Source organism: Peromyscus eremicus, chromosome 3 (assembly GCF_949786415.1).
Source record: "Peromyscus eremicus chromosome 3, PerEre_H2_v1, whole genome shotgun sequence".
Taxonomy (NCBI): domain Eukaryota; kingdom Metazoa; phylum Chordata; class Mammalia; order Rodentia; family Cricetidae; genus Peromyscus; species Peromyscus eremicus.
In genome coordinates, this window is record NC_081418.1 from 135,324,000 (window position 1) to 135,336,207 (window position 12,208).

A 12,208-nucleotide genomic window follows, 5' to 3' on the forward strand; every position below is an offset into this window, starting at 1 on the left:
TAAAGGATCTCAATCTTGTCTTTATTTGCATGTGGTTACAATTTATAAATACACTTGCCGTGTTTCTCCTGTTCCCAAACTCTCCTGGACACCTGGTAACGATACAACCCCGACTCTCACTGTCTCACTATCCTCTCCCCCAGGAGCAAGGGAGGGACGCTCCTCCATGTGGCTTCATCTTCACCCAGGGTCTATCTTGGTCCACATGGTATGAGCCCTCAAGGCCTCTGAAGGTTGGGGATGAGCACCACGAAGCTTTGCAAGGTCCCTGTGATGTCCTTGCAAGTGACCCTGTGACCAGCTCCCTCCTTTGCCATGTAGGGTGCAGAGAGGCATGGTGGGCAGCAGCTAGGGTCACCAGCCTTGCCTGTGTCCGGGGCTGAATGTGTGCCCTCTGGGGCTGGTGGGTCTGCAACAAGGTCTCAGGCTTGCTCAGACAGTAGTAAGTCCTGGGCAGGCACTGTGCCTGCTAGTGTCCGGTTCTGCTCCGAAGAGGTGTCTGAGGCCAGTCTCTTAGGGCTCTGCTTCTCAGAGCCTACCCAGACCCTGAGAGTCCTGGTGGGTAGAGCAGCCTCCAGGAGAAGGGGCTGGACCCTCTTTCCTCCTTGCCTTTCTCAGATACCATCAGGCATCAGGTGGCAAATGGGTTCCTTGGCCTTGTCAGAGGGCATGGCACCCTAGTGTCTCTGTCTCAGCCAGATGCCAAGCTTTGCCATCCTCCTGGTAAGGTGTCGAGAGCACAGAAGGGTCAGGGGCTCCCTCTTCAGGAATGGGGTATGGAGGCTCAGGGGATGCTGGGGGATCTCCAGGGCCCCGTGTCCCCCCCAGCACGGGTCCATTATATATATAGATATTGCCAGTGACCGTCACAGAGCCTCCGGCCACATGAATGCCATTTGCACCTGTGGGAGAGAAGGCCAGATGAAAGGGGATGCTTCCAGAATTCTCTTCTCCTTTCCTCCCAGTCCCACCTCTCATCTGCTATTCCTTCCTTTGAGTCAGGGTCTCACATAGCCCAGGCTGGCCTAAAACTGCTGTGTAGTGAGAGATGGCTCTGATATCCTGATCCTCCTGTCTCCAGTACTGGGATGACAGGTGTGCCCCCAATCGCAGCTTCATTAGAGCTTTCTCTCTTTTCTTTCTTTCTTTCTTTCTTTCTTTCTTTCTTTCTTTCTTTCTTTCTTTCTTTCTTTCTCTTTCTTTCTTCCTTTCTTTCTTCCTTCCTTTCTTTCTTTCTTTCTTTTTCTTTCTTTCTTTCTTTCTTTCTTTCTTTCTTTCTTTCTTTCTTTCTTTCTTTCTTTCTTTCTTTCTTTCTTTCTTCTCTCTCTCCCTCTCTCTCTCTCCCTCTATCTCTCTCTTAAAAAGATTTATTTATTCATTACGTATACAGTGTTCTGTCTGCATGTATCCCTGCAGGCCAGAAGAGGGCGCCAGATCTCATTACAGATGGTTGTGAGCCACCATGTGGGTGCTGGGAATTGAACTCAGGACCTCTGGAAGAACAGCCAGTGTTCTTCACCTCTGAATCATCTCTCCTGCCCCCACTATAGCTTTCTTAAGTGCTGGGATTACAGGTGTGCCTCCACCTCCAGCTTTGCTGATAGCTTTCTTAAGTGCTGAACACACTCCTCTGTTTCTTTGAGACTCTGGATCTTTTTATTTCATAGCGCCTTATTCTTTCTCCCTGCCAACCTACCCATATCCCTCCCTTCCTCCCCCACCCACTTTTCCCTACGGCCTGCCCAGCTCACCATGGGCCACCTGGCTGTGCCCCTCCAGCTCCTTGGCCTGGACCAGGGGACTCTGTTGTTGTAGTACCACTTTCTCCAAGACTGGGGTCACTGGGGGTCCAGGCATGGGTAGAAGGGGCTCTGCCAGGTCACGGAAATGTGGGTTGGCTCTTGGAGTGGGGCATGGGGGAGATTCTTCTCCCTGTAGAGGAGAAATAGAGAACCAGCCAATGTCAGAGGCTAGACTTCACCATAACTTAGTTCCCAGGCCCTAGTCCTCGTATTCTGGCAGCTCATTGTCTGTCTCCGCACCTCACCATGCTTCGTGCCTCAGGGCCTTTGCACTTGACGTTTCTCTAAGTTCTAGAGCACTTTCTTCAAGAGTTCCCTGGTTAGCTTCCTCATTTCTTCAACTCACTGCTCAAATAATCAGTGCATCAAAGAGGCCTTCCCTGTCCACCTGTCACTCACTGTCCACCTCACTTCCATTATGGTTGCCACCTGATATACAATTATTATTTATGTATCATTACTGTTGTGGTTTTGCTGTGTTTGAGACAGACTCTTCTTCTAGCCCAGGCTGCCCCGAATCTCATTGTGTAGCCCCAGGCTGGCCACAAACTCATGGTGAAGCTTCTGTCTCAGCCTCCCAAGTGCTGTGATGACAGGATTGAGCCACCGCCCTGGATGAACTTTTTCCCCGTGGCACTGGCTACGGAGCCCAGGTCCTTGTACATGCTAGCTAAGAGCTCTAGCATGCCGGCCTTTGACTTTGATTTCTGTTCCACTCGGGCAAACTCCAGGATGGGAGGCACTTTCTCAGGCTGTATGTCTGGTACCAAAATGGTGGCTGGAACCTGGGCACTCAGCAAGCAATGCATGGAGGCTCAAGTCCACCTTCCCTGACCTCACAGCCCCGCCCCTCCTTGCTGGCTTCTTCCACTCCGTTACCTCTGGATGCCTCTTGAGCAGAGTACCTGAAATGAAAAACAAAATGGGTGGTGAGGCCCCCAGTTCCCAACCTTTCAACCTTTACCCCCACCACCGTGTGCTGCCAACCCTAGTGTCCCAGAGGAAGATAACACAGTTACCCTCATCCCTCAGAACGAGGGCTGGGAGAGAGAGTGGTACCCAGCACCCTGACAGTCTTGGGCACCAGGGTTTGTCCTTGACTCTCCCTCCCCTCCACTGCCACTTCCATGTGCGGACAGGAAGTGGTGTCCTTCCTACCCAGCTTTCTGCAGAGAGAGGGGTGCCTCATCCAGGTGCAGGCCAGGGTGGTGGTGAAGAGCAGAAGACAGACCAGCGGCAGGAGGATGGCCAGCAGCAGCACTGTCCCTGCCAGGGAGGCAGACAAGAGTGATGGACGACACCAAAGGATGGGGAGGAGCCTCTCCCACAGATCAGCCTTTTCCCTCTTTGGGGCCATTTCCCTTGGGCTTTGGGAAGGGTCTCTTGACCACATGAGAGATTGCCCTGAGTGGTGATGTCTAGACCTCTTGCAGTCAGTGGGTGAGGGATGCTCTGGCAGCTGGTTTTCAAGGCTGGAAGTAGGTGAAAGGCAGCGGGCAGGGGAGGTGGTGTTTGAGGCCCACTTCTGTGGCTGGACCTTAGACTGCCCTGTGTGCCTCTGAGAACCTCACTTCTGAGCTTCGTCTATGGCCCTCAGGGAGAGCAGGAGTTGCAAGCTGCCCACCCACCCCCTTGCTCATGGTAGGGCTCAGGAAGGAAAGAGGCAGAGAGATGGGAGTTTGGTTTGCCAGGCTTGCCCAAACTGATTCGCCACAGCTGTGGCCTTAGGGAGTGAAGAATGCAGGGCACGGGGAGAAACTGGACCAGGAGACTGGACACCCAGGTGCCTGTCTTTATTCGAGCATTGGTTCGTCATATATAAAACAGGCAGGTTAACAAATATACAGGCTAATGCTAGTTACTAATGATCACTACTGAAATGCTAGTGATAGTTGATGCATAGTTGATAATTTCTGAGAGGTCATGGGAAAATATTTATGATCCACTGTTAACTGAAAAGCTAGTATAGAGGGGCTGGGGGATAGCTCAGTGGTTCAGCAGCTACTTGGCATGTGCCAATGCCTCCCCCTCAAAAAGTGTCAAGTTAGAAAACACTTTAATCACTCCACTTAAAGTAAAAAATTGTATGAGTAGGAATGCATAGGGATGTATGGAAGAGGCAGACCAAGACAGTAAGAGCAGAAGGGTTCTAAGTTCAATGAGTGATTTTAGCTAAATTTTCATTCTCTCTATCCCTTCTCTCTCTCTCTCTCAGAGACAAACAAGGTCTCATGCAGTCCAACTTCAAAGTCCTGCCTCCACCTCCCAAATGCAGGGATGACAGGCATGTGCCACCACACCCGGTATAAATTCTTAAAAAGTTCTACAGCATGTATACCTTACAAATGGGCCCCCGAGTAAGACTTAGATACATACACTAATAACATGATTTACACCCTCCCCCAACCCCCACCCCAGAAGGATCTCAGGCAAATAATTTAATGTCTCGGTTTTCTCTTCCCATTGGTGAGGATGAATAACTCCACTTTATAGCATCGTTAAGCAGATTAAGTGGGATCACTGAGGGGTTCAGAGTAGTTCTCAATACTTGGAAGGTATAATTACAAATATCTGCTCATTCGAAAACATTACTACATTCTGCCAATTAGTAATGATTATAGTCATCAGAAACAACCTACAGTCAACCACCAGGCTGGAAAACTGGTGAGTTTCCTAGAAGACAGAAACCAAGAAACCAGAAAAACCTAGAAAGAGTCAAATGGAAGAGCATGACTCCAACAGAAGTGTGTAACTGAACAATGAGGCATTCAATTAGTAAATGAATTCTATGATGAGTTCTATGATGGAAGTGCATCTAAAATAATGACAAAGTCAGAATTACATCTTAGCCCAGGAGTGTTTCCTGACATAACGTATGTAATTTTTAAAGTGTGTAAGAATATAGTCTAGGATTTCTAACTCCCACCCCCTCTTTTGAGATATTCTCAGTCAGTAGCCCAGGCTGGCCTCAAACTCTTGATTCTCCTGCCTCAGCCTTCTAAGTGCTGGGGGATGACATGGGTATGCCACCACACCTAGCTTTCCAAGTTTTTCTTGCTTCTTTTGGGGGTACTTGTTCAAACCCAGGGCCTTGTGCATCCCAGACAAGCACTCTGGCCCTGAACTATATGCCAGCCCCTTCCAATTTCTTTAGAAGAAATGTTTCTTTTTTTTCTTTCTTTCTTTCTTTTCTTTCTTTCTTTCTTTTTTTTTCTTTTTTTTTTTTTTTTTTTTTTTTTTTTGTCTAATCCTGGGAGGAAAGATGCACATTTCCTTGTTTTCTGGCATTTTCCCAGATCCTGCCTTGTGAACCTCAGCCCAGCCTCATACCTGGCTCTGATTGATTTCTACAGATGGTGTCAGAGCTGGGGGTGCCTGGAGCTGCCTCCACCAGGCCCTGGTTCTCACATCTGTGGAGGAAACAGGAGTGTGAGCCGTTGCCGCTCTCCTTGGTACCTGGTGCTCCAGGAACACATGGTGGGGAATGGCCAGGGGAGTACTTGGAGTCAAGGATGAAGGGAATGTCAACAGCTGGGCTTCCTGGAGTTGGGGAAAGTATGGGAAGGGGTACTCTCACCTGGTGTGGGGTTGGCAGCGGGCTGTAGGGGAGGAAGTATTCTGGAAGTATCCTGACTTGCAGGGGACACAGGTGATGTCAGTCTCCATATCTTCATCTGGCAAAAGAAAGGCAGGGCCGGTCAGGGTGAGCCCATAAACGTGAGCCCAGCTTCCTTATGCTCCTCGCCAACCCACCTGTTGTCTAGCTGTTACCTTGCCCAGCTTGGCTTTGCAGCCTGCCTTTCCCCCAGGCTTCCCCAGTGCTGACAGGAGCCACATTCTAAGCTCCTCACACCTGTCCCAATCCACGTCTTGCAGGCCCCCTCCTGTGAGCCTTTTGCAAGGAATGACAGGTATTTTATGCCCAAAGAGAACTCCTGTGGGGAGTCACCAACGGACACAGTCCAGTGCTCCTTGCCCTTGATACCAGCCTCCTTTCCCCGGCTGCCTTGGGTGCCCTCTGACCTGTAACCTCAGCTTCCGTGCCAGGCTTGCATATTACAATTTGGTCGCAGTGTACACACTCATTGTCCAGGTACACACAGGCCATCCCTGGCCTACAGCGGCACTCGGGTTTGCGATCGCTGGCGCACGGGGCAACCTCCTCGAAGCCCAGCACTGACAGGGAGAGAAGGGAGTCAGAGAGGAGCTGGGGTCCCAGCCGTACCCCTCATCCAGGTGGATCCCTTCTCACCAGGGTCACAGAAGCGGCACATCTGGCAGATGGAGAGATGGTTCCAGTGTTCATTGTAGGAACGCTCGGGGCAAGTCTCGCAAACGGTGTCTCCACTCTGGCTGCATGCGGCCTTGACGAACTTGCCTGTGAGGCAAGCGGGGCAAGGGGGTTATCAGGAGACAGGAGTCTTCTCCCACCTCCGCCGCTCGCTGCATGCCACAGAGCCTCTCCTGGGCCTCTCTGTCTCCATCCTGTCTTCATGGCGACGCAGCTACCTCTTCAAATCTCAGTGGCCGTGGGACAACGGCTAATGCTTCTGGGTCTCTCTCTACCAGCTAGTTTTACCAGTGCTGGCATCGCTCTGATCTACCTTAACCACCCAGGCTTCCCGGGGCCACTGTCCTCACCTGGGGGGCAGCGAGAGCAGCAGACTTGATGCTTAGACTCGTAGTATTCCTTGTCCTGGTCCCAGCAAGTGTGGTTTTCTACGCGATATGGGGGCACCTTCCATGGGGAGGCGGAGACAGAGGAGAACAAGGCAGGGTCAGCTGTGGTGGGCAGAAGGGCCGGAGAGAGGTCTGCCCAGGCCCCCATTCTCGCCTGGCCCATCCCACCTAGCCCGTCCCTCACCAGCTGGAGCTGAGATGCCGTCAGGATCCCGCAGAGTCCCAGCAGAAGTGGCCCCCGGGCCAGGCCGCAGGGAGAGGCCCCAGGCAGGCGCATGGCGGCCTTTCGGGTCGGCTGACCAGACCGGGTGGAGGCCTGGGAGGAAGGTGGGAAGCCCGGACGTCCTGAGCAGCGTTGGCCACGACTTCCCAAGCCTGGCGGCTGGGCCGACGTGCCCCCGGGGGCCGGGAGCGGCCGGGCCTGGCCTCCAGGGCTCCAGCGCCGGGCTCAGGAAGTGGGAGTGGAGAGAGCCGGCCGGGGGCGGGGGCAGGGAGCTCTGGGAGCAGAGGCCGGCCTGTCGCAATCGCGACGGGGGGGAAGAGGAACAGGCTTGGCGGCCTCGACGCAGGGCGGGAGGGGGTGGCCGGGAAAGCACGTGAGAGCTGCAGGCCCGGAACCCCGGCCTCCACCTTTCTTCGGAAGCCCGGCCCTCAGAGGGGCTGCGGATCGGGACCACCCGCGGGCGGAAAAGGGGCCGCAGAGTCAGTAGCTAGCCATCAGTCAAGCTGACCTCCAAGAGCCTGGGGCAGAGCTGCCCTGGGTACACATGGATGTTGAGGCAGAGCAGTGGGCAGCTGGGTGCCAGATCTGCAAAGCGGATGTACCCAGGGATTGACAGTGCACCCGGCCGAGCCCCCCAGAGGTGGCCCAGCAGATGCAGCGTCTGGCCAGTCACCCCACTTGGCAGAAACTGAGGGCCTGCCCCACTCTGTGACTTTTGAAAGAAAAGCTACCACAGTAACAAGCCACCAGGCCTCCACCCTGCTGGCCCCCCCACACCACGTTATTGGGTGCACCACAAGACACTGGAGAGCACGCAGCTGGCCTTGAACCTGTCCTTCTGTCCTCTAGGGATCTCTCTCAAAGGGAGAGTGGGGGAAGATGTGAAAACCTAGGTCCTGGTGAGTTGGGGACCTCTGAGCTGGGGCTGGGTAGCCCAGTTCCAGCTTGTGTGCCCATAAGCCTGTGACTCTCTTTGAACAGAAGGACCTGAGAGCCCAGCCAGTGTGGGTACGTTATCCCTGGAGCAGACCTGCTCAGGGTGCCAGGCAGAGGAGTCCAAGTCCAAGCTTGTTCAGCCTGGTGGCTCTTTTCTTCCCACCATTAATAGCTCAGAGCTGCTTGCATTTGTGTGACACCCCCTCTTTCCACCTTCCACTGGCTGCCCCCCCCCAACCCCCTCACCCAACCCACTCTCCAAAGTTTAGCCCATGCCTCCAGGAAGCAGCTACAGAGTCCCCAAGGAAGACTAATGTCTGCTTTGGGCTGCCTATCTGCTCCCTACTAGGCTGTGGGCTGGCCTACTGCCTGGTTTGCATATTAAGTCTGGGCTCACAGAGTTTAGCATGATCTGGCTTATGCCACATGCCAGGTACACACTCATGGAATAAATGAAGGCCGTCCACACTGCTTAGCCGCTCTGGCAGAACCATCTGATTTTCAGATCCCAGCTCATGTCAGCATCCATCCTGCCTTCCCTGTGACTCAGGGGAGCCTCCTTTGGAATGAGGGGAAGTCTTGAGATAGCTCATCTGAGAACTGGCCTTCTTCACGGTGGATCAGATATCCAGACAGGCCTTGGGTGCAGATGGGAAATGCTGGTGCAGGGTGAGGGGACCTGCCTGGGCTTTAGATATGTCACTCTGTCCCCTCACTGGTGTAGGCCCAGCAGCCGCACTCTGCTGGCGAGACTGTCTGCATCAATAGTCTAAGGCCAAGGCCGCCTGGCGAGCGAAGAGATGCCTGAATAGCAGACTAGCTCTGGCTTCTCTTCCTTCTAGGCCCATGGAGTTGGGGCAGGGACTAGACTCACTTGGGTCTCTTAGGAACATAAAGGAACAGGTGTGTGGCAGCCTGAGATAATTTCCACTCTTTTTTTTTTTTTTATATTTTATTGGGGAAACTTCACATGTACTGTCCCAAAAGAGAGAAAATAGTATTGGGATCCACCATGTTGTCACTGTCTAGCTTTAACTCGTGACCAGTCTTTTCTCTTCATGTAGTATGTATATCTTAAAGCTTGCCAGTCTTCACATGTAGATTAGTGGATTCTCACTTCATTTTCCTCACTTGTTTATTTGTATATGTATGTAGTAAGTATGTGAGTGTGAACACTTTCTCAATCAGGACTCAGGTGGGGAGATGCAACCAACCTCCTGATAGCCCATAGGGACTGCAGACAGATAACTCTTAACGCAAAATGGTTATTATAACAGCCCTCCGCCCTACTTTAGGAGTGTGGAGACTTAGGGGTAAGAAACCTTCCAATTCTTAGTGAGCATGGCATTATCTTTGTTTCTTTCCTCTTGTGCTTTTTACTAGCTTCCAGAAACTTTTATCAGTGTTCACTGGGCAATACCAGACGGGAAGACTCCCAGAAGGTGTGAAGGGCTCTTCTCCCAGGCCTCCTTCAGAGAGGCTTGCTGAAATACCCTTCTCCCTGCAGCCCATGAGTACTCCCCAAAGAGAGTTGGTGTGAGTGGGTCCCTCTAAATCCTCCTGTCTTCTTCCTCACATTTCCCTTAGCCAGCTGACGGCCTTAGCCAGCCCAATCAGGCTGGTAGACGCCGAGAAATGAACCTACCAGATGAGAAGTGGGCTTCTCCAGTGTTTGGAATGTCACTGGGAATAAAGTCTTACCCAGTTATTCTCAGTCTTGCTAACTTTGCTCCCCAGGAGACATTTGGCAATATCTTAAGACATTTTAGGTTGCAACTGCTTGGAATTCCCACTGTCGCCTAGCGCACAGAGGCCAGGGATATTGCTATGACCTACAGTGTAAGACAGGCCCAGACAACAAGGAATTGCCTGGCTGGGAATGCCAGCAGTGCTGGACTTATTAAGCCCCGTACTAACCGGAGGACTAAGTCTCTACCGGGGAACTCCTAAGCGTCTTTCCAGGTCACTGAACTGAGGATGGCAGAGAGAAATCTTCTAGTCCATCAGGTAGATTTATACTATGTAAAGGAACATAAAAGGATGCCGTCTGCACAGTAGGCAGCCCTGTACGTAGCACTAAATCTAAGACTAAAGGAGTTCATTTAAGTGGGTGACTCATTTTTATCCCAGAAAGCATAAAAGCTGACAAGGGAAGAAGTGAAGGAAATTTCGATAAACTAACATACCACAAATCAACATGCTGTCTGAGGAAGTTAAGATGTCTGATGTTTTCCCAGTGCACACTCCTCTCTGTCAAAGACAAACCTTGACTCCGAGCCAAGATGTGAAATTCTGCTGTCTGCAGAGTGGGTCGACAAGTAGTGACCATTAAGTTAGGCGTGGTGGCATGCATTTGCAACTTCAGCACTTGGAGGATGAGGCAGGAGGATTGGGAATTTGAGAGCAGTGTGGGCCACGGAGTGAGTGTCTCAGAAACAAAAGAAAACAAAAATAGTAATTACTGGTCACTGAAGTTACTGAAATTAGCCTGGCACCTGTCCTCAGAGAACTCATAATAGGATCTACACATATGTAGGCATGTGCATGTAAGCACAGGTGCATGTGTGGGCCAGTTCATTACGAGTAAACAGCAGGAGGTGTTGAGGTAGGCCTTCCCTGGCAGTGGGGAGGAGAAAGTGGTCCCTTCCAGTCATCTATCTCTGGGATGAAGAGTCAAGACCTGTCTGTCCTAATGCTCAGCCCACTGCAAACCCTGAAGGGTCCCTTCTTTCCCGAGAGCCACTGCACAGTTTATGGCCATACTAACGGTCGGCAGGTGGCTGATATGAGGCTGGGAAGGCAGACTCTTATTTAAGGGATGGTTTGGGGCTTTGGGAGAGGCAACAGGAAGCCCTGGAAAGGGAATCTTTCTCAGGCAAGGCAAAAAATGCCCCTGACATGCCATATAAGACTTACTATTCTGGAAGGCAGGAAAGCAGCATCAGACTTGGGAAACAGCTCACCCTAACCCTGGGTGGCCCTGAGGTCTTGGATTCCCTCAGGTACTGAACAAGGGGATAGGTGCAGTCAGCTGGCAGGGCCTTTGTCACAGCTGACACACTACTTCCTGCTCCTTCATTTTTCAAATGAGAGCCCTGGGGCCCGCAGAGGTGAAAATGTCCTTCCTTCCTTCCTTCCTTCCTTCCTTCCTTCCTTCCTTCCTTCCTTCCCTCCCTTTTTCTTCTCTTTTCTTTTTGAGACAGAGCCTCACTATGTAGCCCTGGCTGTCCTAGCACTCACTGTGTAGACCAGGCTGGTCCTGAACTCATAAAGATCCACCTGCCTTTGCCTCTCAAGTGCTGTGACTAAAGGATGCACCACTATGTCTGGCTTAAGAATGTCTTTTCAAAGACAATTTAAAAATAAAAATGGAGCCAGGCAGTGGTGGCACAGGCTTTTAATCCCAGCACTCGGGAGGCAGAAGCAGGTGGATCTCTGTGAGTTCAAGGCCAGCCTGATCTGTAGAATGAGATCCAGGACAGCCAGAGCTGTTACATAAAGAAAACTTGTCTAGAAAAAAAACCCAATAAACAAACAAACAAACAAAAATGGGAGTCATAGAGTGATACCTATGATATGGTCCCACTTATGATTTTTTTAAACTTTTTAGAAATGCATGTGAACTGGCATAGTGCACATATCTGTAATTGTAGTACTTGAGAGGCCGAGGCAGGAGGATCATGAATTCAAGGCCAGCCTGGGTTATAAAGCAAGTTTAGGTCAGTTATACACTGAAACTCTGTCTCAATATACAACACCACAAAACCTGTAAGTACAAAAGACACACAAAGAAATAGATAGATGGACAAGTCATAGTGGGTCCCTTTGGGCTGGAGGAAGGGGAGAAACAGGAAGCTTTTTGTTGTTTTATGTACTGCATTGCTGGGAAAATATACTACGACAAAAACTGTGTCTGCAGTCCCAGCACTTGGAAAGCTGAGGCAGGAGCATTGCTGTGAGTTCCAGGCCAGCATGGGCTACAGAAGGATCCCCTGGTTTGGGGAGGGGTGTGTGTGTGTGTGTGTGTGTGTAATATTTGAAATGGGGCTCTGACAGAAGTACAGGCTTCCAATATCTATTCTCACAACAGGCTTGCACTGGCCCATTCCGGATCTCTAACACTGCAGTCTCCAGCCAAGCCACTCTTGTACTCTGTCAGGACACGCCAGAGTCACCACACTCCTCAGAGCAGACATTCTCACAGAGCCCTTGAGATGAAAACTATTTGTCAGGCTGCCTTAAGCCAGTACTTGGGTTTCAGGCCCAGTTAGCAAACAGAAGAGCCAGGGAGGGGCTGGCTTCTCAGAACCTCACAGATCAAACAGTCGGGGAACCGGGCACCTGGCCTGTGGGACACTAGTTTTAAGGACTCGGTTCAAGGAAGAATGGAGTTTCTAAGGGTGGCTAGGGCTACGGAGTGGTGGGAACAGTTCAGAGACATACAGCCAAGGAGACAGTAGCTGGAGAGCTGATACATGCATGGGCTTTGTCTGGGAATGACTGAGCCCCTCCTGGTGGTGTGGTTCCCCAGAGTCTATGGCCGGTCTGTCTCAGAAGGTAGATGGCC

General features: G+C 51.4%; 1 protein-coding gene across 1 annotated transcript; it reads right to left on the reverse strand.

The window, feature by feature from the left end:
• Ltbr (lymphotoxin beta receptor) lies at window positions 1–6,986 on the reverse strand. Its single transcript, XM_059258632.1, has 10 exons — window positions 6,667–6,986; window positions 6,444–6,540; window positions 6,055–6,180; window positions 5,826–5,978; window positions 5,380–5,476; window positions 5,133–5,212; window positions 2,961–3,068; window positions 2,682–2,707; window positions 1,752–1,932; window positions 1–902 (listed from the first exon to the last, which is right to left on the reverse strand). Exons 1-10 carry the CDS (start codon window positions 6,757–6,759, stop codon window positions 661–663), a joined length of 1,203 nt encoding a protein of 400 aa, XP_059114615.1. The 5' UTR covers window positions 6,760–6,986; the 3' UTR covers window positions 1–660.
• Between the last annotated feature and the right edge of the window lie 5,222 nt (window positions 6,987–12,208).

Bases quoted from the DNA above. Each gene is read 5' to 3' on its own strand.
- Ltbr (XM_059258632.1), bottom strand. From the start codon at position 6,759: ATGCGCCTGCCTGGGGCCTCTCCCTGCGGCCTGGCCCGGGGGCCACTT. The intron at 6,541-6,666 runs GTGAGGGACGGG...TCCCCATGGAAG, and splicing joins CGGCATCTCAGCTCCAGCTG to GTGCCCCCATATCGCGTAGA. The intron at 5,979-6,054 runs GTGAGAAGGGAT...TCTCCCTGTCAG, and splicing joins GTGCCGCTTCTGTGACCCTG to TGCTGGGCTTCGAGGAGGTT.